Genomic DNA, 27,653 nt, shown 5'->3' on the forward strand with positions numbered 1-27,653 from the left:
CTGCCCAGCCTGTGCTTGTGCCTGTCACTGCCATCTCTTCTGAAACCCAAGTATTTTGCTACAGTATTCTATTCTGCATATCTGCCTCAGTATTTTTCATCTTACCATCCTAATTCTTGCCTAATTCATCTGCCTTGTTACCTAAATCTGTTTCCCTTCCCTTTTCTTCTCCTGTGCCTGGGTCCCTGTTTTCATTCACTCACAGTCTCTGCAGACTCAATTCTAGGCTACAAGTTTCAGCATTTTTTTGTTTCTCCACATAAAGCATTTTGTCTCTCTCCTTCATTGTGTTGGTGGGCTTTTTCCCTACCTTTTGTAACTCCACTTTGAGTTGCAAAAACCAGAACTGCACATAGTGCCTTGACTAGAGGACACCAGTGATTGATGTCCAGGCAGGATGGTGCCAGTGCCATGTTCCTAATGCCATTGCCAGAGGTGTACATCAGCTTCTTGGCTTCCTGTGCATTGAGCTGCCTCAGGACTGGTAGTGGCAGCTCCAGGATCTCTTTCCTTAATTGTAACTAAGAGGTCTGAGTTCAGCAGTGTGCAGGCATGGTTTAGATTATTTTTCCCTGATTAATCACTTTACATTTGTCTGCATTGAAGCTCTTCTGCCACCTTTTTGACCACTTACTTTTGTAAAGTCTTAATGTAGTTCCTCATTATCAGGACAGCACTTTACTACCTGAGTTTAATGTAGTATTCACACTTGGAGATGTCAGCACCTTCTCATTTCTCTGTGTCATTACTGAAAATATTAACTAAAATTGGTTTCAACAAAGATCCCCAGAAGGGATCATGGACCCTACTGCTGACTCTTTTCCAATTTTCAGTACATGAAAGCATCTTTCCCTAATCCTGCATTTTTTTTTTTAACAATCTTTGAAGATTGTCCTTCACCTCAGCTCCTCCTTGTGTGGAAATCCTTGGAAATATTAACTTCCTAAGTAATAATAATTTAGTAAGATATGAGTATTTTTTTTATTAGTCTTGCTAAGCATTTAACATGTCCAGCTTTGATTGAAGATGCTAAGTGCCAAGCCCATAACATGATGGTGTCCCTTTCACTGCCAAATATCTGATTTTGGATATTTTTAAAATCATCATTTGGAACACAGTTTTGCTAACTTTGTAATTCTTAGTGTGTGTCTTGGCATAATTTAATCTCAGAATAGACTTGTATCACATTTGCTAGTTTTGGTATCAAAACCAGTCAGGCAGCTGGGTCAGAAAATTCCTGTCTGACACCCTACAATTTCACAGTATTGTATCTTCTGCAAATTACTCTTATTACTGGCCATGATTTCTTCTGTTTTCAGAAGAAATTTCATAAGTTCACACTATGAATCTGCTGGGAAGTGATATAAAGGATTAACAGTATGAAATTTTGGAAATGTCATTTGGGAAGAAAGGGAGCTAATTCACATTGTTAGTGTGAAGTTTGATTAATTCAGATGACACATCATTCTTGAAAATTATTCTGGTCTAAAGAAGGTCCAGGAATCCTTACAAAGTCATATGTTACTTCTATAGTTTTAGAAGGGCAGAGAGTTTAGAGGGGCAGAGAATATTAGAGTGTCTTTGTATTTGCTGGAACTGTAGAAAAGTGGCCTTTTACCATTGAGCAGGACAAATGAATTAACTTTTCTTGTCCTGCACCTAAAATTCTTCATGTATCTACCAGGTAAAAGATTTAGAGATTCTTCCCTCCTCCCATTTTCTCACTCTGCCCACCACAGAATGTAATTTTCTGGTATGATTTATGGTGGTAACTAACCAAAGGATCTAATCACAGCTGTACGGAGACTGAGACTTGTTTGAATCAGGTCTTAACTTCTGTTTGGCTTCTTCTGACGGGCCTCCACAAATGTCAAGGAGGTTGTTCCATGGCCTTACTGAGCCTTGCCAGGAGCCATTGGCAGGATGCAGAGGGCAAATACTCTGAGAGAGAATCATTAAGAGCCAACAATTCTAATTTATGTTGTGAATAAAAATATTTAAAAGCTAGGAAGAACTTCAAACATTTTTAACTGTGCTTTTAGAAATATGGCAGAAATACTTCCTTTGTAGTTTTCCTTTGGATTTCAGGAATGATCTTGAGCCATCTGAGATCAGTATTTTGTGTTAATACACTCTTGCATGCCAAAAATACTTTGGTAACTGTAACTGTTTACTTTTAAAGATTTTGTCATTAACACAAGTCTGCAGAAGGAGGCTGTGTAAATAATTGCATTCATATGTAGAATTTGTTGGACCCTTTTGTGTGAAGACAGGAAAATAATGTATGGCTAGATACTTTTGAGCTTGTAGATAACTAATGTTCTAATCTGAGGGCCAGCTTTACCATAAGGTTTCGTTCAATGCCAGCAGTACCATTTCTTAGAAGAGATTCCGATTCACTCTTAGGGGACTTAGTGGCATAAACTGATCCAGTATTTGGACACAGGAGTATTTATCCAGTTTCAGTATTTTCAGTAAATATCCTGATTTCTTAGAATCACAGAGGCATAAGTGAATGAAATTCTGCATAATGAGCACCCTGTGAATAAGGATGTTTTTGTTCGGGTGCCTAAAAGTCAGTTTGCAAATGACATGTTAGACAAATTTCAAACTGTTGCTCTGTTTTTCTATAGGTTTTCTATTTATACAATTTACTTTATCTCTGACTCTCATGAGTTTACTTTCAAGAGTTGCTTGTTGACTAGAGGTGTAAAACAAGTATTCCCTCGCTGAACTCACAGTTCTACAAAGCAAAACACATGATTCTGTGACTTTCTTAGAAGTAAGGGCATTGTAAAGGTACCCCTGATTTATTGTTATCACCAGGTTCCAGAATAGCCCTTCAGGTTCAGGCAGACAGTGTGATTTCTCAAATTCATGTTTGGTGTTGAATTCTAGAGAGGTTAAGTATTTTTCTTTCTTATTCCTCATTTTGTAGGCTATTGTGCAAATCTGAGTGGTACATTCTGGCCTAAAAATTGTATTTCAGCCCTTTCTATGTCCTTCTCACTGTTGAGATATGTGAAAGGGGGAGAATCACAGAATGATAGAATGGTTTGGGTTGGAGGGGACCTTAAAGACCACCTAGTTTTAACTCTGCCATGGGGTAGGGCACCTTCTACTAGACCAGGTGCTCAAAGCCATATCCAGCTTGGCTGTGAACACTTGAAAAGGAGCATCCACAACTTCTCTGGGAAACCTGTTTCAGTGACTTCTCACCCTCATGGTTAAGCGTTTCTTCATAACATCTGATCTGAACCTATCTTCCTGCATTTTAAAGCCTTTACTCCTTGTCCTGTCACTCCATGCCCTTGTAAAAATTCTCTCTCCAGCCCTTTTGTAGCCCCTTTAATACTGGAAGGTGCTATAAAGTCACCCTTGACCCTTCTCCTCTCCAGGCTGAACAACCTTAAGTCTCTCAGCTTTTCTTCATGAGAGAGTTGTTCCAGCCTTCTGAGCATCATTGTGACCTCCTCTGGACAACATTTCCATGTCCTTCTTATCTTACAGCACAGCACTCCCACTGGGCTCTCACAAGGGCAGAGCAGAGGGGCAGAATCACCTCCCTCAGCCTGATGCCCATGGGGTTTTTGCTGCAGCCCAGAACATGTTTGGCTTTCTGGGCTGCAAGAGCACACTGCAAGGTCATGTTGAGCTTTACATCAACCAACACCCCCAAGTTTTTCCCAAGAGGGCTGTTCTTAACCCACTTCCCACCCAGCCTGTGTATGTTGAAAGATATGACCAGGTGAAAAGAAGGACTTTAGAAAAGCAAAGACACATGTATAAACTGCAAATACTAGTTGAAGCTGTGACTGGTTGAAGTCACTCACTGATAAAAGTCTAGTGACAAAACAAAATACGTGTATTGTCTCTATGACACAAAAATGTTAAATCAGCAGAATTCTGTAAATATAGTCTGTGAAAAATGTTATCGTTTTGTTTTGTTTTTTGTTCAGGCTGCCTCTAAAGAAACTATCATTGCTTGCATACAAATGAAATAGCCTAAAATGAGATGGTGATTCAAGTTTTACTTAAATGACAAAATTAATATTTTGAATGTACAAAACATAGATAAACTGAAAACAAAAAAAAAATCTCTTTTAATAAGTATGTTTCAGCTTTTATAGCTGCAGAAGGGAGAAAGGGATGCTTGAATGTAGTGGTCAACACGGTATAGTTCAGCTGTGTATTTTCCACAGTTAGTTTCTAAGTAAGCGTAGCTTCTGTAGCTCATCTCTTATTTTTTCCCTTTGGTATAATTTTTTTTCAGTGTAATGAGCACACAAGTCTACATTTCAAATGAGATTGCCATAGAATACACAAATCTGTGCTAAAAGATTAGTGGTTGTGGTCTGCAGCCAGGTATTGGCACTGGCACTGATTTTAAGGTACTGAGGAACTGCATCTTACATTAGACATCATGTGACTAGAAATAACCCAGGAAGCAAAGGGAAAAGCTTAGAACTTTATTCCTCCGAGCTGAATGCTCCACTCTTGGAGCTGCAGAGTCATTCACAAGATTTTTGGCTCTTGTTTTCAATCTGTTGCTTCAGCTGCACAGTGGTCCAGCTTCAGCAGATGTCAGAGTATCTCTTTATTTTAGTATGGCTGCTATCTATCCAAGAGTAGATGAACTTTTTTCCTACTTCTTAGTTACTAAAGAAAGGGAAAGACTGCTGCTATTGCTTTCTCTTCCTTTAATATTTTGAAAGAAACAATATTGTGTCCTGATGTTTTGAAAGAAAGTGTTTTGGACTCTAGAAAAGCCTTAGAACTCTAAACCTCTGATGGTAGGAGAAACCTTTGCTTAGCTGGCTTTCCTGGGGCACTGTGTAAGACTCTTCAGCACCTGACTTGGTGCTGTCTCTGCCAACACGATGGCTGGGCACCCTTGCTGGAATCACCCACACAAGAATCACTTTCAGTTTCACATAGCAGGTACTAAAGCGAGGCACTAATAGAAACTTGTATAAAATACCAAAACTGACAAAGACAGACCATAATCTGGGTTAGTTTGCGTGTCCTTGTAGTACCAATTCTGAGGCAGAGCTAACTTTGGCCACAGGATTTAGTTATCTCAGTCCATACTGCTGATTGCTGTACAGTTTCAATTAGCAATTAGCAAGCTGGACTATTATAATAATATAATAGGTTCTTATATAAGAACCTTCCTGACCATCCTATACTAAAATTTCTTTATCAGCTCTCCCAGCCCACATTTGCATGCTGAGGAAGGGAATCACATTGTAATTTGTGTCCTAAAAGAGAATCCCTCAGAAAACCCTCAGAAAATTACCTAATCTTTGTGAACTGGACTGTGTGGCTGACTGGTGTGCTACTGCAACAATTAGTAATTACAGGCATGCTCAAAGCAAGGCTTTCATAAAACTGAATGAAAAGTATGATTAATTTCCCAGGAAGACTGACCCACCCATTCAGCCATTGACACATCTGTTGTCTTCTTTTGCTTCTTCTTTTTCTTAAGTTTCAAAGGGAAATAAAATGTCTGAAATAGAAGACCTGCCTGAACGTATTCCTCTTCTGTATTTAAATCAATCTGTAAAATAATGTTTTGATTATGAGGTTTCCTAATTTCTCAAGTGTTAATAACTCTCTGCATTTTCACCCATCTACTTGTGTACTAATGACAAGTAGTGTTCAGTGGATTAAATCTTCTGTTAGCCCCTGATAAGAAAGTTTCAATTATTTCAAATCAAATTGGAATATAAGTTTCTAATATTGTTAAGTAGTCTGTTTAAAAAAATTCATAACATTAAAAAGCTGTGTATTATCTCAAGGCAATTATTTTTGGAAAGAAGTTTGTGATATTGTACTGCTAACTTAAGACTTCAGTTAGAGACTTGATTTAACAATAGTATAATCCTTAACCCACTTTAAACGTTCAAACATCCAATGACTAGATCTTTATGATGTTCCATATGAGAAAAGATGCCTGTGGTTACCTATGCCAGACATGTTTGCAGGATTAAAGTGAGAGTGCAGTAGGGTGGTGCTGATGCTACTGGTTTATACCAGTTTTTTTACCCTTTTTTCAGGGTTTTAGATCAGTGTGAGCAGGGTTGTCATTATATTCTTTCAAATAAAATTTCCCCTGCATCTTCAAAAGCATTGTATTATTTGATTTTTTAATTGTATTTGATTTTTCATGCATATATATGCTTTGTCTAAATGTTACTTAAATTCTAAATTTTGTATGATCAACAGACTGAAAATTTTTTTTCTCAAGATTTTGGCCATGACAGCAGTATATGTAAAGAGGGATTTCCATCCTTCAGGGAGTTTAGGGACAACAAGATGTCTGTGAAACACAATTAGCAAAACTGCTGGTACTGCCCTTGTGGAGCTCACTTCATAGTCAGGATTCTGTTAATACAGAGGCAAATTCCCAAGTTCAAAACTGAACTAAACCAGAAAGAACCCTCTCCATTTGTGATTCTGTTGGAGGAGGAGAAAGTATTTCATAAGGCACTTGGAACTTCATGCTTGTCAAAAGTGAAAAGAGATAAAAGTAATGTACATTCTTAGATCAATTGCTGGGTCAGTATGCAGACAGCAGAATGTATAACTTATATGGCAGCATATAACAGTGTATATGGTCAACACCAATATCTCGAATGCAGCCTCAGTTTACCAAAGCCAGCCAGTCAAAACAACCAATTAGTCAAAGATGTATTCCTGTTTTCAGAGTGAACTTTACTCTTGTGAAGATGTGATTAATGTGCTTTGGAGACCTGTAATGAGGGAGAGCTTAATTATTCAGATTTATCAGCTTGCAAAAGTTTTGGATGATCCCACATAAGCCTGTTCAGTTGGCATTCCAGAATGTGTAAGCTGCGTGTTTAGCAGTGGTCATGGTTTATTTAAGTATGTAATTTAACCTTAAATGCCAGGATTTTTAATAATATTTTCCATTAATTAAAAAGATCCCCTCTTCAATACAACTGAGCTTATTTGAGAAGTTTCACTTTCTATACTGCATGAGTTATTATTAATTCTGTGTATAGTGCCATAACAGCACTGCCTGTTTACTATATAAAGATGTGTCCCCTCCCCCAGAATGCTTGTGATCCAAGATAAGTGAGAGGAGACAATGAGAAAGCCATACTAGAAGAGGAGGGTGTGGAGTAAAACAAGAGACAGATAAGATGGAGAAAAAGAACCTGACAGATAGGCAGGAGGAGGCTCTGGGAGCACTTTGCGAGGACCTTCCGACTGCTGCCGCACTCTGCTGTGCTGGTGCTCCATGGAATCACCCACTTCCCCTCTGCTGGGGCACCACTGCCTACCTCGGTTCTCAGCTTCACTTACATACTCCAAAGTGTCCCTTTGCTTTTTGTCATGCCACCCCTTCATGAGACAGCAGAAAGGGAGCTCTGTAAAATAAATTTCCTTCCCTCAAACTCCCCTTTCAATGACTTCTGTTGTAGAAACACTAGTAATCCCTGAACTAGCATTAAACTAACCCTAATAATATCTTTATACTGATTAAAAGAAACTGAAAATGCTCTATAAGTAAAAGCTGTATGCCTAGCTAATCTGTAGAAACAAACATGCTGCTTGTTCACAATCACTCTCACTCCACCATCTGTTTGCTTCCCATAACTATGGCTTTGACTTTAGTGAAGTTTCTTGGTTTTTCTAGATAAAGTTGTTTTTAAACTTGCACAACTTTGCAACTGGACACATATACTTGTAGCAGTGAATATTATGAAGAAGAGAAGTAGAAGGTGCATTTGACAGAGAACTAAGATTCTGTTCTGAACCTAAGTGAAACATATCCCAAAGGAGACAGCAGATTTTAAAATAGCACTAAAAAGGTACAAGAAGACTGAAAGTCTTCTTTGGAAAGAAGAAGACATTTTTTATTCTTTTAACAGAAATCTGGGAATAAAGAACCCAACAGCTCTTTTATGAAATCTCCAGCCATCAGCATGAGCCATAGTTTCCATTTCTATCCACCACGTAGCTTTCTGCCTGAGGAAAACTGAGCAAAATTTATTGGCTTTTATCAGTGAGATTCCCAGTGAATGCAGAGTCACCTGTGATCACAGAGCATACCAAGGTCACAGAGCATACCAAGGTCAGAGAGTTAAGGAAAAGTCCTTCTCCTCCTTTTGAAGAGCTCTTCTGACAGATTAACCTCTGTAGTCTTTTTCTTTTGCAGAAAAATAGGCTGAAGCTTTTGATGGAAAAAATAAAAACAGAAATGCTAACCTGTTATTCTGTCTTTGACAAAATAATTCCACATCTAGGATTTAGCTAAATGCATTAGACTAAAAGGAGCTACTACAAACTTGGCTTGCTTTCTACCTTTGCAATAATTTTATATATTTTATTGTTCTTGAGATTGCTGCAGTAGTTCTCCAGTCTTGTCAGGGAAGATACTTAGATTGCTAGATACTTAGATTATGGATGATGCCAAAGCCAGGGAAAAAGTGGAAAATCTAGATGTTCCAAAAAGAACTTGTAGACTGCTGCATCTTAGGTGTTCCACAGGAATGGCAGGAGAGGTACTGAAGCAACCACATATACATGCAAAGTAAATAGTTTGCTCTGCCACTGCATTAGCAAGGAAACCACTTCAAACAACTCTCTCTACCTAGGGAAAAATGTAGTAATAATAAGCAATAGCATAAGTCTCCACTCCTTGCCCCAGAGGTTGTCTACTAATCCTTAGGAGCCTTTGGACTCTTCAGGCTTCCTTTTTCTATCCTCATTTGTCACTGGAAAAATATTTGTATGGGTCACAGGCATACTGCAATTCAAAAAAAAAAAAAATTATTAGAGAAAAAATGTTGGCCAGTGAATTCCTTTATATATGTAAAGTAAACAAATTATATATGTTCTCTGATGAAAACAGAAATTTGATACAGAAGCTAGAAATCCCTCCTGCTTGTGAATTGCTAGAAGCCCATTGTGCTGATGCTTCTGAAAGGGAACTGAATACGTTTGTGAGGGTTTTCTTTTCTTTCATTTCAAAAGCATTCTCTGGTTTGAGATCTCCCCATAGCTAATTAAAACAGGAGCACAGGGCGACATTAGTTATGCACCAGAGTGGGAGTCAGAAGATGTGAGTTCAGTTCCCAGCCCTGCCACTGACTTCCTGGGTGACCTTGGGTAAGCCTCTTGATGTTGATTTTCAAAAGGCCTCTGGGGCCAAATTTTCATATTGAAGTTTGGTTTTCAAAGGAGCTCAGTATCTAGTGATTTCCATGATGTTGCTTATGGCCAGAATTTCAAGCAAGCTCAGCAAGAAATATGCTGAGCTCATTTGAAAATCAGGCTCTTAATCTTTTTCTGCCTCAGTTTCCCATCTCTGACAGTGCTGGTGAAATAGTTTCCTTGTCTGTCTTGATTGTTTAGACTGTAGCTCTGCACTGCCAGAATTGTCTTTTCATGAATGTGTATAGTGTCTTGTACAATCTTGTTTAATCTCTATTATGGTTTTTAGGCAGTACTGTAATGATTGTTACACTGGTGTTCTGTTTTAGCAAAGAAAGAAACTAGTCAGAAGAAAGCCTAATTATTGTGCTGTTTCTTGGATTTGGGTGAAGATCTATACTGATTTCTTTAGTTTACTTGGGAGGATGTCATGTGGAAAACACCAAAAGCTGTACTTAAGATCAGGGTATGTAGGTTAGCTGACTCCTCTTGTCCCTCAGGGACAGTTAATCTATCAAAGCAGCCGGTTAAGTCGGTTTGGTGTGATTTGATTTGTCAAGAAACTTATTGACTGTCTCCTACTACCTTGTTATCCTTTAGCTGCTTACATTCCAATTGTTCAATAATTTGCTGAAGAAAATTTTCAGGCACTGAGTGGTGTGAATTTCCATACACCTTCCTGTCTCCCTGGTTAATGATGTGATTCTGTTTGCAGTTCCTACTGCACCAGCTCTGTTTGCACTTTTCCCACACTGCTTTCATGCTCTTGCAACATCTCAGAGCAACATAACATTCTCTGTTGGCAAAGGCATAGTGTGCTTCTTTACTTCTTAAGTGCTGTTTGCTTCCTGGGACCCACTACAACCCATTCCTGAAATTCCAGATCAGCATTGTCAGTGATAATCGTGCTCCTGGTTTCAAGCTCTGTGCTGTACAAGCCAGAGGCCAAATGTAGTAACCCAGGAATGTGTGATTGCAAAGACTGTCACTTCCCAAGGAACTCTGCTTACTGCTAAATGACTGCCCCTTCCACATACCTGTGGGTGTCACTAATACGGTGACTCTTCCCTGCTAGGTTTGTCATATATGGGTGGCTAGCACCTCAAGCAGCTGAAAGTTTGGAAGTGATCATTTCCTATGTTTACAAAACCAGCATGCACTTGCTGTTGTTTTCCAGATTCCCCTGTACTCCCTGGCTAGAAATAGTTATTATTCAAGTATGTGCCCTGTGAAGAGTCTTTTTTGATACTTCATGTTTTCCTTTATGTGAAATAGGATGCTGTACCTTGATTAGCTCTGCAATGAAAAATTTAGCAGGACACCTCTAGGAAGTATATGATCTTCGCTGTTTTTCAGTTAAAATTGAGTGTGTTTTGTCATGGGGTGAGCGAAACTGTATCATTTGTCTGTGACTAGAATTTTCTGTTGTTCCATTTTTCAAAGGAGAGACTCCCTTCTTGGTCTTTACTAAAAGTGCTTTTCATTTTAATGTTCTAAATTGTGTTACATATTCTAGTATTAGCATGTATGCCATGCCAAGGTGGTATTTTATTTCAAAGAGCTATTATCTGCCAGGGCTGGTATCTGTAAATAAAACCTTGGAATCAGGGAAGTACTATGAATGGTTTGGGTTTAAGAGACCCTTAGAAATCATCTAGTTCCACCCCCTCTTCTATGGACACATTCCACAAAATCAGGCTGCTCAAAGACCCATCCAACACTTTCAGGCATGGGGCGTCCACAGCTTCTCTGTTTCAGTGTCTCATCACACTCATAGAATGTCTTCCTCACACCCAATCTAAAATGTCCTCTTACAGTTTAAAAGCTCTGCTCCTTGTCCTGTTGCTGGAGGCTCTGGTAAAAGGTCTCTCTCCAACTTTCTTACAATCCCCCTTTATATATTGATTTAGTCCTTAAAAGTTTTCCATTCCTTCCAGTTACTGAACTCAGCATATTTATAATAGCTGTGTCTGAATGTGTAGGAAAGGAGGAATCTTAAATTACCTTTACAAACCAGAGAGTCCTAGTAACACTGAGCCAAACTAAATTTTGGGTTGTAAGGATGTGCTTGATTTCTGATGTGAAAGAAGCAGCGACAAAAAGGTGATTCCTTAGGGTAGCTCTTTTATATTCACTTTTGGTTTTCTTCTGTAATTAGTGAAGTTTGATTATTTCATTTATATTAAACTGTTTGTGATAGAAACCTCTGATCTTCCTCAGCATCATGTAGGGATTGTACGTGTTTCTACAAGGGCTGATGTGCCAGCCAAAGAGTGCAAGGGAAGTTAATAGTCCTTAAGAGGTTAACTATAATGTTATTCCATTCTGGTAATAACTATAAGACTAAAATAACAAGTGTAACATTAACTCCTTTGCTAGAAAGATGAAGACTGTGCAGGATGCCCTGTGGTTTAGCTAGGTGCTCGTTTTCCCTGTTACAAAGCACCAGTGACACTGCAACTGCTGTCCCATCAATTCAGTGTTAGATTCCCTTGTTCTGCTTGTCCTGCTCTGCCATTCTTGGTTCTGCTGCTGTGTGCATCTGTGTTGAGGCTGTTCAAGTCCTTTCTCTGTCCCAATTCACTCCCCTATTAAAGCAGATCTGGAGAAGAAAGTGTAGGCATAGAGAGACTTTGAGGGTTTAAAAGACTTTGCCTAGTGTTGGACCTAGTTAAGCCCCTTGCAGTCATCCCAGGATGTTTGCCATAAAGCACAGTCATTTCTAGATTGTCTAGAATCTAGAAATGCAGGATGTCAAGGTGAAGTCAGAAGTGCATGTTTTGTGATACAAATGACAGCAACAGAACAGTAAGAGTTTTCTGATGTGTGTAGCATTAAAGAAGATGCACTCTGCCAGTTACACTCCTGGCAAATGAGAATCTGCAGGAAGGGATTTAAAATAAATATCAATCAGACTTAGAATTAACTACTAATTACCATCAGAAGGTACTAGGCCTCTGCAGTTATAATCCATGAGTATTTATAGCTCAGGGCTCTAGCATTGGATTTTTTCCTACTGACTGCCACTCAAGAAGCCTAATCTTATATCACGGGACAGGTTGAGAAAAATCATCTCAAATCCATGACACCATTATGTTTGGCTGCACAAGCCAAGGATGACATTGTTTTGGAGGATGCTCTCTATACTGAGATTAGGAACACTTTTTGTTTATTTTAGGGAACATTTTACTGAGGATTATTACAGTGAAGATTTGCTCAGTGTGCACAGCATAGCTCATGCAGAATGTCTTCGTACCCATACAGGCAATATATCACCCTGTTTTAATCTAAATGAAAACCATGCAGTTTTATGATTGAACAATGGCCAATCTGTAAGTCCCTCTTAAAACACCCCTAAGCAACAACTCAGTTTTATTTTTTATTTTGTTTTGATAAGAAATATTTTTTCTTTTTTTTTTAAAGTAGTTTAGCAAAGACATATTATTTTATAAGTATGACTTAATAGAAAATTACCATGTGTTCTCCAGCAAAAGTGTTGGTGCTCTTAGAATAAACAACCAGATATTGTGCAATTACTAGAAGATACTGGGTTTTTTCTGTGTTGTATTTTTTCTTTTAGTGCGGAACTGGTGCATTCACTAAGAAATGTATTTGGAAGTTGTTCAGAGCCTTAGTTACTCAGGGGTAAGAACGTGTGGTCTAATGGGAAGGACAATATTCTAACACAGGGTGCTGGTGGTTCTGGATGTATTCCTGCCCTGTGCCTCAGTTTTCCACCGATGAAATGGTCACAATAGTATAATTGACCTCTTTCTATAGTGCTTTATGTTCAAGAGAAAAAGGGTGTTAGTACTTCTACAAATCTACAAAAAGATTTGTTGCTTAAGAAAAATTCCTCTTCTAAGCAGGTTGTCAAGGCTGTGGGCTGGTAACCAAGGCAGGAGCAGAGCAGGAGGTGCAGCCCCAAGGAAGTACCCAGGCTATCTCAGAGGCATTCCAGGCAGTGCAAAGCTTCAGAATTCAGAACAACTGGAGTGGTGAAGTTTATACTCAAAATACAGGAAAAAAAAAATTATATGAAAAAACTTGGGAGATGAACACAACTTCTCTTTTTATACATCCTAATAATAAAGCTTAAAAGGTTATGTGGATATATATAGTGCTTCACTGCACATTGAATTATATTCATATGATGAATATGAATCTTGATGCTACATTTTAAAATCAAGTAAATTCATTCTGAAAGTAGATAAGAATTTTAGAAAGCATTGTGATGTATTGAAATGCATCACTAAGAAGAGAACTGCAAATGCTGTCTTCATTAAGACTAATTTTAAAATAAAATATAGCACCTAAATATTTCTTTCAAGCGCTCCAACATTTAGGGGATGAAAAAAAGTGTATTTTGTTCCTGCCATTTTGTTTTCACATTTTATTATTTGTATTCATGTCTTTATTCAAGAGCAATATTTTACACCAGTCTTCTGGTACAGAGAAGCATATCTGTTCTCCCCTCCTTCCTTTAGGTGAAAGGAGTAGTGGAGCTGGTTTTCTGTACTATAAATCTGCCCATTCTCAAAGGTGATAGATGGCTCTTTCCTGTGCTTTCTCTGCAGTTTCAGAGTTGCTGAGTCTCTGTCATTCTTGCCAATCACAAAATCAACAGGTTAATGTTCAGGTATTAGAGCTTCATCCCTCTCATACCATAGCTTATAAATATTCCTGCCTGTGTCCCCAGCACATGACGAACTCCATGTGTCTGTATTCACAACTCTCCTGACACCAAGGCACATTATTCTCAGGTGTTTTCAGAGGCCTGTTTAGAATAGGAAAACAGTGAAGTCTTTGTCAAAAAGTCTTGTGAGGAGAATGTGAAGAGATAGATTGAAATGGCAATCTGAGTGATAATTTTCTAGGGGTATGATCATTTGGTGTAGCAGCCTGTTGGATGAACGATAGGGACCACTGCTGTGAGGTCTGCTTGCCCCGTCACTGCTCATTTTGTTTTCTGTCTGTTACCCTGGAACAGTTCTGTTCTGGAGGATATTCTGGCAGAAGCTTTTTCCACCTGAAGATCTGTCACTGGTTCACTTTTTCAGAAGTGAATGTCTTCAAGAATGTACAAATGACATACTAAAATAGGCAAAGTGACTCCCAGCCACAGGGCTTACAAGATACATGATGTAACCTTTTGTTGACAGATGTCACAGACATGATTTCTGCTTGTAGGGAATACATGCAATGGATTGTTCTGAGGAAATATGAGTTGAATTTACAGAATAGACCATCCAGGGACTGATAGGGACTTTTGCAAAAATGGATGGGCTCTCATCTGCTGTCAGTACCAACAGCTGTCCCTCTCACTACTCCAGCCCAGGATTAACCATGCTTTCCTCAAGTCCAGTGTGGAAGTGGATTAGGCTAAACAGCCAAAAGGCACTCCTAGTGCAGAATAGGAGTGTCCACACACTGAGTTAGTGCCAAGTAGTTAATGCATTCTGTATTCACACCCTCGCTTATTTTGCAACTTCCCTGTGTAGGCAAGCCCTACACGTTCATGTCATTTGATGGTTAGCATTGCATCAGTGACATTCCAGATTCTGACCACAATGTTAGTAATGGAAAGTGGTTCATCTTCTAATGAAATGGTAGGCTTTTTTTTTCCTGGTTGCATCTTTTGCAACTTTTTCTTTCATGTGCCTGGAGTGAATTTCTTCTTTTTTAAATGTGAGTGATATTCTTCTCATCTCTGATATATGAAATGATGCTCTGTAAGCATAGCAATTGCCTTTATACATTATACTTCATGAGGCAATGATTGCTCAGCCTTTTTTCTTCTGAAGAGGAGGAGAACTCCAGGTAATAAAAATGTTCTTTACATATATTTGGAATTTAGTAGCTTGTGTCTGATATATTTTTTCCTCATAAGATGTTCCAGTTTTCATTCTTCACTCATACTGTGGTATCCTTAACACTTGTGCTCCATTGTCACATGCCTGGCACGCATTCATGTAGACTTAGAGTTTCCTGGTCATTTAAGCAGTCTCTTTATCAGTTTGGTTTATTTTCAGCAAGTCTCTGGTACTTAATCTGCTTCTTAAGTTTACATGTCATTGTGGGTGATGGTAGTTAAGATGGAAAAATATGGCTACCTTAGGTTTTCCAGAAATAGTAGCTCCTCTGAGCTTACTGATGAGCCTTCATGACATATTTTTAGGTAATCTTCACCTCCCCCAGCAGCTTCAGATCGAGTCCAGGTAGCAGCAATGAGGAAACTGCAGTTTAAAATGTCATCAAAGGACTTCGAAGTCTTTCTCATGTTCCTTTGCAATAACAGAAGGATCAAGAAAGCTGCCTATGTGTTTGCCTACCAAATTGCTTGAGTTATGTGGTTTATAATCAAAGATATCCTTTCTGTTCTACTGCACAGTAGTTCCCACTGCACAACTGTCTGAATTTCTCCAAATCTAAAGTTGGAAAAGTTGGTGTCTTCTCACTTTGATTAGTGTGTGAGTTGGTTTTGAAGGGTTTTCTGGAGTTCTTGTTGTTTTTTTTTGTTTTTTTTTTTCCAAAAAATTTGTAACCACATTTTATTATTAATATATTAAACAGCAGATTGTATCTAGCTGCAAGTGTTTTACAGTCTCCTTCACTTACATTATTTCTGCAAGAGTTGTCCAGTAACATTTCCATCATATCACAGTTTCTCTTGATTTAAAGGCCATTCTGGAAAACTGGCATAAAGCAGCTCTACCCAGTAGTGAAAGGTTAAAATGGGAACAGTATTTCCATTTAGAATAGTGTATTTTAAAATAACTGTAACTTAGTGGGACAAAATACTATAAAATATACAAGTGTTGTGAATTTGATGGCATTAAAGGAGTTTTTAGAGGATTGCTGTTTAGTGTGAGACATGATCCTTTCCTTCCCCACCACTATTTAAAGGAACTAAAAATTCGTTAACACATTCATCTAACCTGTATTTCACACTTCAGGAAAATAAGAATTATTTATATTTACAGGATTGTAATTTTATTTTGGATTGACCAAATGTACCTCTGTGTGCTTTTTTGCACAAGTATCTGTCAAACAGGATACATACAAAGCCCTTGGCTATAAATTACCAGCAAGTTTCTTGGCCTGGGCAAGAGCAAGTAAATTTGCAATTGCAATCTGGAGCAACATGTTAGAGGCCACCTTCCTTAGATCAACTTTGTATTGCAACACCAGCAAGTAATCAAATTGTAATGTACTCCAATGCAAAGCCTAGTTTGGCTTGGTTGGTGAATTAAACTATCGCATGCCTCTGGCAAAAAGCACAAAGCCTTTGAACTGTTTGACTGCAGCTGTAGCTTGCACACCTTATTTTCCCTCTTAAAAATCAAATTAAACTATAACCTGCAGCCTCTGCAGTAATTTTCAAGGAAAATTAAGCTGTTGCTAGCCTTTCTAGCAGAGATAACTGTCTCTAATCAAGCTGAAAGGTCCAGGCCAAAATTCCCCTCTCCAAGTTTAGACAAATGCATTGAAGGAAAACTCCAGGGCTTATTAAGTATGAAGATTTTACCTCTGACTCAGGAACTGGCCACAAATTGCTAGAGACTAGGATAGTTTGCCAGGAAGGTATTACTCTCTGCTTCCCCTTTTCTTTCACTCCTACAGCATTTACTGCAGATCCATCCCTCAGGAAGGACACTGGACAGTTGTTCTGGTCTGCTCTCTGGACTGAAGGCTAACCCAAATTCCGAGCAGTGATGGGCATGCTGACCCACTTTCAAACATTACCTGATGTTCTCAGCAGTGTCAGGTCTTCCTTTAGACTTGGCCCTGGCCCTTCCTCACCCCAGATGCCTTCTGACTCGTAGAGCACACCTTTCAGATGTGACATTGTCCTTCACCTCCCCCACCTTTCATTATTTTCTGTGCCCTGCTGGCAGGAACACTTGGCATCTGACTTGTCCTCATAACATTGATGTTTTTCTTGGAGCTCTCAGAGATAGGATTTTTCCCAGCCTGGATGAGTTGCTGTTATTTCTATGGAGTCAGCAGTACAATAGACCCTCTTGGGAGCCAAGACCTTGTCTGTCTGGTGGCTCAGGCTTACAAAGACTCAATCCCACATGCTTAACATTGCCCTTTGATTCTCAGGATTAGTTTCTGACTGTGGCAGGTGAGAAGGCAGAACAGTCCAGCACAAAAGGAAAGAAATCAATTGAGTTTACATTGCAACATGTACTCACTGAGAACCAGGTTAGAGAAACAGAAACTGGGGAGAGGGCATTGCTGACCCTGGGAGCAGTAAGCAGACAGCAGTCTCCTGGTTGTAGAAATAATGACAGTGGAGAGGATTTTTCCTCTCAGTTTTTTTTAACATGTATATCATCTATGCTTAGTTAATTCACAATCCAGCAGTTAATGTCTCTACACTATGGTTTTTCTATTTTTAAAAGTTGGCTTAAAAGTTCTCAGTCTCTCACAGCAAAGTAAAAACTGAGCTAAGGCATGTTAGTCACAATATTATCAAGAGATGAAAGTGATAGAGATATAAATTAATACCAGCTTTTAATTAAAATAGAATAAGTAAAAAAACAGCTGGCAGTTGTAATATTCATTATGATGTGTTACCAAAAATAGTTACCTTTATAAGAATGCAGTTTTATTACAACAGCTGTAAACATCATTGCTGAGATAGACAGATAGAAAATGTGTTACTAATACTTATAATATGTTTCAGTTGGCTGGAATGGAAAACTAGAAACTGTTAAGGCTCTTAATATGTGATCTTTCAGACTACCAAAATAGACATATGCACTTCTGTTACTTAAGGCAACATCTGAATTTTGGGAACAATAACTTAGTGTTTTCTGCATCTGGTTTTAATTTGCAAAGAAAACTAAATTTTATTAAAATATAACCTGACTTAGCTGAAATCTGTATGATCCAGTTTTTTTATTTCTTTCTGTAGTACAGTCAGACTTGAAATTTAGATCCACCAAATTTTTATACATTTCATTTGGTAAAAAAACCCCTTGGACCTTAATGAAAACATCTTCCAATATGAGGCTACAGATACAGATCTACAGTTTAGACCATCTTTTTGACCAGCTTAGTATATGTATGTGTGTTGTGTAATCTGTGCAAAATTTATTGTCACTGAGAAAAGTTATTTTCCTTTCTTCTGTAATGTAGAACATCAAGCAATAACAACAAATCTGTGGGTGGTTTATCTGATTTATGCTAATTTGCTATTGACATGCTTGAGGTATTACTTGCATCATCCAAGTCTTGCATATTTGTTTTTAAAAATATTAGCTGCTTATGGAAAGGAAATATTTTAAATAATGATTCATTTGGGCTGTGATCACCTCTTGAAACCAGGGCCCCACTCTGATAGGCTGTATACAAAATCATTGCAAATGAAGTGCAACCTGAAGTGTTTAAGATAAACTTGCAGCAAGAGGACAGTTTGAATCCAAGAAGATTAATATACCCCACCTACAAGGATTAGGTCTCAACTCATGAAATTTCAACCATTTAACATGAGGCATCTGAATCACCTCCAAAGCCAGTATGGGAAAAAAGTTACCCCAGCCTGAGATTTAGCTCACATAATTCAGACACCTGAGGCCTTCAGGGGAGGCTCAAGCACCAGTACACAAGCTTGAGCTCCTATTTTTGAACTTGGATCCTTCACTACAGTCTCCTAAATCCTCGTGTCAGTACCCAAGTAAGCATACACAGAAGTGATGAGGGAAGTGGTGACTCTTTAGCAAAGTCAGGAGTTGCTCCACAGGTGAATACTCTTCCAGAAAAAGGCACTTACATGCATATCTTACAGTGTTGGATTTTAGAAGTAAAGTCAAAGGCACAAGCCCCACATTTTAAAAATTCACTCACTTTCCTTGGCACCTATATAGTGATTTAAAAAAACAAAAACAAACACCTTTTGTAAGGAATCACCTGTCCTAGATCTTGCTATTACTGGTGCTTTCTAATGTCACTGACTGACGTGATGCTCAGGTACTCTGGAATTTCATGCCAAGCTGATGGGTTGAAACTAGGTACAACACATAAAAATGTGATGTTTTCCACAGGAAAGATTAGAGCTGCAGTATGTCAGAATTTGCAAATACGTGAATTTAAGGACAATATGAATCTCTTGTTCTTTGTTGGCATTCCTTGGAGGAAAAAAATCATTATGAGTAATGTAAAGTAAAACAACTCATGCCAAAGCTGCCACCTGCCAGTAACTCCAGTATTTCTTAGTCTTGGTGTCTTAGTGGGATTTCAGCCATTGCTTTGTATTTCAAAACCTTCTTTTAAAAATAAAACAATTTTTTTTCTCCAAAAGTTGTACTTTCTTCAAATACTATAGAATAATCTATATATATGAGTGATCTAAGAATAATACATGTGACAGAGTTTTTTTCTGAAAACTGGTGACTAAGACAAGTGCATTTCTGGTGCCCATACCATTGCAGTTTTGGTATTTATAGTTAAATTGTGCCCACTTTTTCCTTCTGATTTGCAAGTGTTTGCCTTTGTTAGGTGGTCAGTATCTGATGAAGGTATGTTAATATTCTTGGAAATTGAAGCCTTGAAATTATGATTGACATTGGACATTTGAGCTCCTTCTCCCCCAGAATCCACACCTTGTTGATTGCATGAGACCTTAGTAGCAGACATGGAAATATCCTTGATGATTGCCTGAGTATTCCTGTGGTATTTGTAAGAGTAAAATCCTAAGATGATTTGGGTTGAAAGGGACCTTAAAGGTCATCTAATTCTAACCCCAATACCTGGGGTCAGAGCACCTGGGTCAGAAACTTTCCTAAATGCTTGGAATATTGAAATGGAAAGAAGGACAAGCTCTGTTAAGGAGGAAGGTCTGGAATCAGGCCTGGCATACCAGGAGGTGCTGTGGTGGAGTGGTGGCTGCCACAGCAATGCCAAGAGTCCTCCAGCCAGAGCTGTGCTGGCTCACGGGGTAGCGAGCTCAGCCCAGGCTGGGTGTCAGAGGTTTTGGTTGCTCCACGGGTGATGTCTGCTGGTATCATCCGGAAGGTGATGGTATCACACAGGCATGCAGGATTGACCATAAGTTAGGAAACACTAGTCCTTAATAGATGTGGAAGACTGAATACCAGGGATGCAAAGATTAGCTGATAGTGTGCAACAGCAGCACAGGGAACAGCACAGGGAGACGCTGTAGAAGGCAAATCATGAAGTAATTCTAAACTCTCTGTGTTTGCTTGTGTTTCTCCCTCCCTTGGAGTTCAGCTTGTCCAGCTAGAAAGAAAAATGTTCTCTTTGCTTGAGACACCTTGAGGACTGCACCCCAGGGCCCTTCTTTGCCTCTGCAAAGGCATTGCAGAACTACCCCAAAGGAATGGAAAGCTATGGCAGGTGTAAAGTTTGCTGTTATTACCAGATAAGATTCAAAGATAAACAAATGCATTCAACTAAAAGCCTAGATTTACAATAACAGAGGAGAGCTAGAAGATAATATGTATGCATTTTATTAAGGCTGTAGTTATCTCTCTCTAAATATATATAAATATGTACATATTTGTCTGTTCCTTAGCTGCACCAAAAGTGTCTCAGCTTTTGACTTTGGTTAACTAACTTCTGCATGGAACATTGGTTGGTGTGCCCATGGGTGCACAGAGTTGCTTATACCTTGCTTTTTCCTTCTGCTATAGGTGAGGACCTGTAGCTCCTCCAGCTCTAGGTGGATTTATTCTTGTTTCTCTGCCCTTCATTCCCTGGCATTAGGCCACTGGGTGTTATCTGGGCATTGTCAGTATTTCGTTCTGCCGCTCCTCTTTAAGGGTACTTCAATAACATTCCTACTGTTCGTGACACTTCTTAAGTTTTGTTTTTCACTAATTATAGTCTTATCAAAATACAGCAGTGTTGTACTTATTCTGTGAACCCCTTCATTCTTAGGCCCCATGGAGAGGTGCCTGCCCTTCACAGAACATGGGCTGGAAGAGGTTTCAGAATATACACAACACAGACTCAAAGTATCTTAGACACAGGAGGCTCAGACTTTCGTGATGTGATCCCTGATTTATTGTGTGTGCTTCGCCCGGGGGCAAGAAAGAGGCCGAGATGCCTCGGGTGCTCTCTCTTAAACCAGGGGGAGGGGGTGGTCAAAAATACAGGGGAGTTACAGCCAATGGGACAGGGGAAGGGAAAGGGAGGTTTAGGTAAGGACTGACATTATACAAAACCAAGAGTGAGTTCTTCCCTTGGGACATACCATAATTTTTAAATGCACTACAACACAGCAGCATCATTTTATAAATGATGCATTATGATAAACGGTACAAATTCCTTTTTAAGTGTGTACAGTATATACAGGCTATGCAGAAAGCCCATTTACGACACTCAAACACAAACTAATACTGAGGGTAGGACTGCCAGATCTGCTTCACCTCCTCCTTTGTTAGGTTCTGAGGACTCACCTGTGTGTTACTGGGTTTTGATGAAATTGAATCGCAGATCTTCAGGCCAGCCTGCTCTCCTTCCTAGCCTTTCTTTCTTGGCTGTAGATAGCCATACACACACACACACACATACACATACACACAAACTTGTTAAAATTTAAAAATCCACATTTTCTAAAAAGCATTATAGTACAGGTTTTTTTTGCAGTGTCTTGTTCATGGAGTGCTGCAGAAACATGCTGTGGTATTTTAGATATCACATGTGAGATAGTGCTTGGCAAATGTTGACTTTTATTAGCTTATTTTAAGTATTGACAATCTACATTAAATAAGAAACATTTTTTTTCTTTTTTTCCCATTCTACTTTTTCATAAATCAGATCATGATAAGGACACCATTGAACAAATTGATGAAGATATAGCTGTAACTCGGAGTCAGATTAACTTTATTTGTCCCATTACACAGGTATGTATCACTGCTACAGTAATTGACAGGGAATAGTTATTTCATATTCTTCATTGGTTTGTTTATTGCAAATCTGCAGTACCTGTTAAACAACGTTATATTTAACAGCAGAATCGTATAAATTTTAAGCATTATTCGAGAAGAGCAATACTGCTTGGGAGGAAAACCCATGTAAGTAGGAATGTAATTTACCAAGCAGGACCTCATCCCTTAATTTGACTGGAATGCCATGTATAAGTGGCAAAAACACTTCCTGCTGTTTCACATAAAATCTCAGAAGAAACATTTTCAAGGACATTATCAGTTCCTTTAAATCAGTCCTTACTGATTACAGATGACAATGAAGAGGCCAGTACGGAACAAAGTCTGTGGACATAGTTATGAAGAAGATGCCATTCTAGAAATGATCCAGACTCAAAAGCAGAAAAAGAAAAAAGTCCGGTAAGCTAAAAAGAATGTGTGGAAAAGCTGTTTGCTTTGCTGTGTAAGTGGAATTTTACTCCACTTGTTCTAGGAAATGTATTTGGATTGGAAAGGCTGCAGGAAGTAAAACCTCAGCATCTGCCCAAGTCACAGTCTCCTCATTAGTACTAGACATGTGAAGGTGCTTTTCTTTTTAATGAAAACAGTGTGTAAGGAAATACTCAGGAATTGTGTGGGGAAATAACAGCTACTTGTAGCTGCACAACAGAAGTAAAGAGATTTTTTTATAGCCATGACCAACAAAGAGAGACCTCAGTTTCCTAAATTTTAGTTGCTGGTTTGTTCCTGCAGCAAGCCATAATGAAGTAAATGAAAAAAGTAAATGAAAAAAAATTTCCTCCATGCACCTTCTTTTGCAGTTGTATTCCAGTGGAGCTCAGAAATATGAAAACAACTGGGTGTTAAAGTGAGAAATATTAAACCACAACATTTTAGATAGAACAGAATTTAGGAATGAGATCAGCTAATGCAGTTCAGTTCCTATCATGATGCAGTTAAATAATTCTTACCTTATATCATCAAAATAGTCTGTCACTTTTCCACATGGGATGTATTTTTTTTAATGGAAGGATCTGACCGTTGAATTTTTAAACCTCAGATTCTCCACAGTAAATTTGAAAATGAGAATTATTAAAAAAAAAAGAAAAAGAAAAGAGGATTTAACACAAACACTTTTTGGAGCAAGTTGACAGGACATATCATCTTATTATTGATTTCACATTTGTTTTTACCTCCTGCTCTGGGGCTGGTGGAAATGGAAATGTACCAGTTGTGGACTTCTTAATAAGAAGTCCAGTTTGCTCAGGAAGGTCTGTCAGAGACCAGCAACTTGATTTCCCTGAAGATAATGCCACAGGCAACATACTGCCTCCATCTGTTGCTCTGGCATTTCTGTTAGACTGTACACAGTCCTCCATGGGGGTTACAAAGGTGGAACTGGAGTTTTATTCCATCCTCCTTCCCAGCTACAGGAAAGCACTGCTATAAAACCAAGCATCAGTTGGGATGCCCAACCACTATCTCAGTGTCAAGATAGCTTGAAGAACAAGATGGAAGTACCTTGCTTGTGTTAAGAAGTCTAGGGAAAAATCTGGAATGGGTGCAATATACTGGGAATAACAACAAAACCAGCAACGTGGATGGACAGGAACTTGGCTGGAAAAATGAACATGGGTTGGGAAATAGCTCGCAAGTTGGAAGAAAGTGAGTATTCTGGAGGATAGGGAGAGGCTAAAAAAGCATGTGCTCAACTGCCCAATGACAAGAATACTTTCTATGATACTGAATTCAGGATGTTCGTATCTAAATATTTCTCTGTTGTTAAATCCATCAGAATAGTGTGAATTTAGGATAAATTGTTGTAGTGGATCAAAAGTTTCAGGTCTGCTGAAAAACAAATAGGTTCACATGACTGAATTTTATTTTGCCTTTTAAGAAATGGAAGAATAGAGAAACTCTGGACTTAAAAAAATCATATCAGCTGTGCACACCTAGCTTTAAAAGCTACCTTATACCCAAACTGAAATTATTTGTGCAGTCTGAACACTGGCAGTTCTTAATATTGAACTTCTAGCTTGCAGCCTTAACATTTTTACAGCAGTTATCCCAGTGCTAGAAAATCACACATACAGCAATTCCACAGCTTCTCTGTAACTAAATTAAGGACTCCTTGGTTTTCTCTGCCCAGTCTGACCAATCTACTGTAATTTCAAACTTTCTTATGAAAATGCAGTTATTTTGAAAACCCATCATCTGCTGTGGTGGGACAACAGGCCAGCTGTTCCAAAAAGTTCCCTGTTTCAGTATCCCAATCCCATGGTGTGGCTGCTGGGCTGTGCTCCTGCCAGGGATACTCCTGTGGGAGCAGGTGTCCTGGCAGAGCAGGGCACGACTAGAGGATCCTCACTATTCTGACTCTGGAATCAGAGCTGTTGCTCACTCTGGAGACACAGAGTGGCTGTTTCCTCACAAGTACTTCCCAGTTGGAATCCACGGGATCCCTTCAGTGCCCTTGGCAGTGCAGTGCCTGCCTGCCAGCCCTTCAGCTGACGTACACACAGCCCTGTGCTGACAGATTTGTCACACGCTCCTTGAGGCAACTCTTACGTCTCTGGGTTTGCTCACTATTTTCCACTGCCTGGAAGGACATACTAATACTTTATGCTTACAGGAAATGTGGGAAGCTTTCTGAGCACTTGTTATTCATTAATCCAGCAAGCTATTGCTCTGCTAAGGTGATAAATGGGAAAACTGAGGCACAGAGCAATTAAATGACTGATTTATGACAAACACAGTAAGCTGTGGATGAATCTGGAGTAGAATGGTCACGAGTACTGAGTGTAAATAAGTTCAGCACCTCAGGAAAAAGTTACTTGAAGAGAGGAAAAATTCAGGAAAAGTGTTACTTCTGACTAGAGGTATCATCTGTATGTTTGGGCCACCACCAAAGGAAAATGACCTTTTTTCCCTGAATATCTTTCACCTTGGTGTCTTTATCTGGCTGTTTCAAGTAATTATAAGACATTTTGTATTTGATTATCTTCTAGAGGCTGTTAATTTGACCCCATTTCTCCTTTCTGAGCTTTCACAGCTCATAAAAGGTCAGGTTGATTTTTACACCAACTAGATAGTCCACTGATTCACCAGTCAGTCATGGCAAGCCTCATTCCCTTTTATTTGTTTCCCTAGAAAATAATTTCCCTACTTATCTACCAATGAAGATTATACTTCTCCACTACATATTAGTAAGGTAAGAGGTATTTACCTGCAGTTTGTAGAGGACTGCAGAGAGATAAAGCAACACAGAAAGGTGTCCATGCAGTGCTGATATCATTGCTGATGAAGGCAGCTTCTGTGCTTGAAGCAAGAGAGTGATCAACAGGGGAAAGGCTTCCTCTCTCACTGTGCTCCTTCTTTCCTTCCTTCAGCTGATGATTCTCACCAGTTGGGATAGGTTTATTTTTTCCTATGTAGAGCTGGTGAAGAGGACAAGAGGTAACAAGGAACTGGCAGAAAGAGTGAATCCCATAAAAAAACCCCAAAAAACTAGCAGATATTATGCAAAAGCCTTTATCTGACAAATACAAATCTTCCAATTCAATGAAGTTTCTCTTTTCTTTCTTACAGATGCCCTAATATGGGCTGTAGCTATGTTGATGTAAAAGGATCAGATCTTGTACCAGATGAAGCACTTAAAAGAATGATTGACAGTCAGAATAAACAAAGCTGGTCAACACTGGACACGTGAGCTGAATATGCTACTGCCACAAAGAAAATCTGTTATTAGACGTCTTGTGAGATAAGTTGCTGATTCTAAATAGGTTGTATAACTGATTGTTATTTGTTAAATATTTCATTTATAGGTAAATAATTGTTAAATGTTTCATTTATAAGTAAATAATTGTTAAATGTTTCATTTATAGCCAAAGTTTAGCCTCTGCTGTAACTGAAAGCATTTTTTGAACTCAGGACTATAAGGAATTCCAGTTAAACTTGTTTGGGTTTTTTCTACCTTCCTGAATTTCTAAAAGCTTGCATTTGATAAATAAAGCATGTTTTGCAGCATTTAAACTTCCTTGTCAGTGTGCTAGTTTCTTCAGCGTATTAGAGATGCAGATCCTGCCAGCATGTAATAATGAGTGTTTTGCTCTATATTGCAGACAGTTCTGTTCCTGTCTCTGTAACTACTGGGAATGCTTGGAGTAGGGCACTGTGACCAAGGATTTTCATTCCCTGAGACCATGCCCATGTTTTAACACAAACCTTGGAGATGAATTTTCAGAAAGTTCTGCATGCTTATATATTGTTTCTAGCCACAGAGAAACAGCCACTCAGCTTTGAGGATCTCGGCCTTGTTTTTATAATTTTTGAACTCTCTGCCCTGACTTAGGCTTTTCTTTTGAAATTATGAAGCATTTAAATCAGGGATTTTTTTGCATTTGGGAGTCCCAGAAGGCTTTACCTTAATATTGTAGGCTAGAAGACTACAGTTATTTACAGAAGTATTCCAATAACTAAATTTTAGATAGTACAAATATATTGTAACCATATGCCTTGGATTGAAAAGCAGTTAATTTAATTTTATATAAGCTTCCAATATCTATGCTTTTGGGCACATATCCAGAAAAGAACTTAAACTTTGTGACACTATTTATTGTCTAAATTGATCTGAACACATCAGGCAGATAAGGTATATATATACATGAGTTAGAAATAGCCATAGGTAAAAGGAGCTGCCTTGGCAGTCATATGGCAATTATCTCTTGGTATATGTTAAGCAGAAAACACAGGTTTCTTTGAGCTTTGGGATCCTTAACGGGCTAGGTGGTATTTTCTTGTGTATTTTTTCAGAATGTACAATCCAACATTTCTTGTAAAATGTAGCTGAGGTACCCGTATGCTAAGGTTTTCACTCTGGGTTACTGTTTGCTCACAGCTCTCCTTTCATAGACCATTATTAACCCCAATTGCACTTAAGAGCACAAACCACTTCAAGCTGAAAATTGTTATTTTGTAATTGAAGAATATTAATCTGCAAGCTGATTTCATAGCTGAAAAAGAGAACTGAACATTATTACTTGCACTGGGTTTTTGTGTTCAAAACACTTAATGGGAATTGGCTGGCTAATTTTCATTATGTGGTCTAACCCCCGAGGTCCATCTTTTCCCAACTCAGCAGTGAGCGTGGGTGCTTCTGCCACAGAAGTCCAGCAGAAATAGCTGAAAGGGACTGGGGGATGGTTGAGCAGTATGTACTTGTTTGTATTTTTGTGTGTAAAATCAGGTCCCTTTTAAGATATCTCAGGGTGCAAACCTATAGTTTTTAAGGTGGGTCACCAATTTTCATTTAAATATCACAAGGGAGGATGTTAATGATAGCATTAAAAAAAAAATTAAAAATGGGGGGGGGAGGGGGGAGGATGTCCTTTTGGTTTCACCTTTGTTTGTGGTTAAATTTATTCTCAAACCATTTCTAAACAGAACAGTCTGAAATAGAAACGTGCATTGGTTAAACAAGCTCTGCAGTTTTTGGCAGAAGTGCACTGACAGTGTCCTCCTGGATCTAATTCAACCCCTAGTGATAACCAGCCTCCCAAGTTTTCAGAT

At 38.7% G+C, this 27,653-nt stretch overlaps 1 protein-coding gene across 1 annotated transcript in view; it reads left to right on the forward strand.

Annotated features, from left to right (window-relative positions):
* NSMCE2 (NSE2 (MMS21) homolog, SMC5-SMC6 complex SUMO ligase) overlaps window positions 1-26,121 on the forward strand; it is a 127,173-nt gene extending 101,052 nt beyond the window's left edge. The window contains exons 5-7 of the mRNA XM_015617820.3: window positions 21,979-22,064; window positions 22,399-22,505; window positions 25,674-26,121. Coding sequence (XP_015473306.1) covers window positions 21,979-22,064; window positions 22,399-22,505; window positions 25,674-25,794 — 314 coding nt within the window. The 3' untranslated portion in view covers window positions 25,795-26,121. The remainder of the gene's footprint in view (window positions 1-21,978; window positions 22,065-22,398; window positions 22,506-25,673) is intronic.
* Window positions 26,122-27,653: the final 1,532 nt, after the last annotated feature.

This window comes from Parus major, chromosome 2 (assembly GCF_001522545.3).
Source record: "Parus major isolate Abel chromosome 2, Parus_major1.1, whole genome shotgun sequence".
In the NCBI taxonomy this organism is placed as follows: domain Eukaryota; kingdom Metazoa; phylum Chordata; class Aves; order Passeriformes; family Paridae; genus Parus; species Parus major.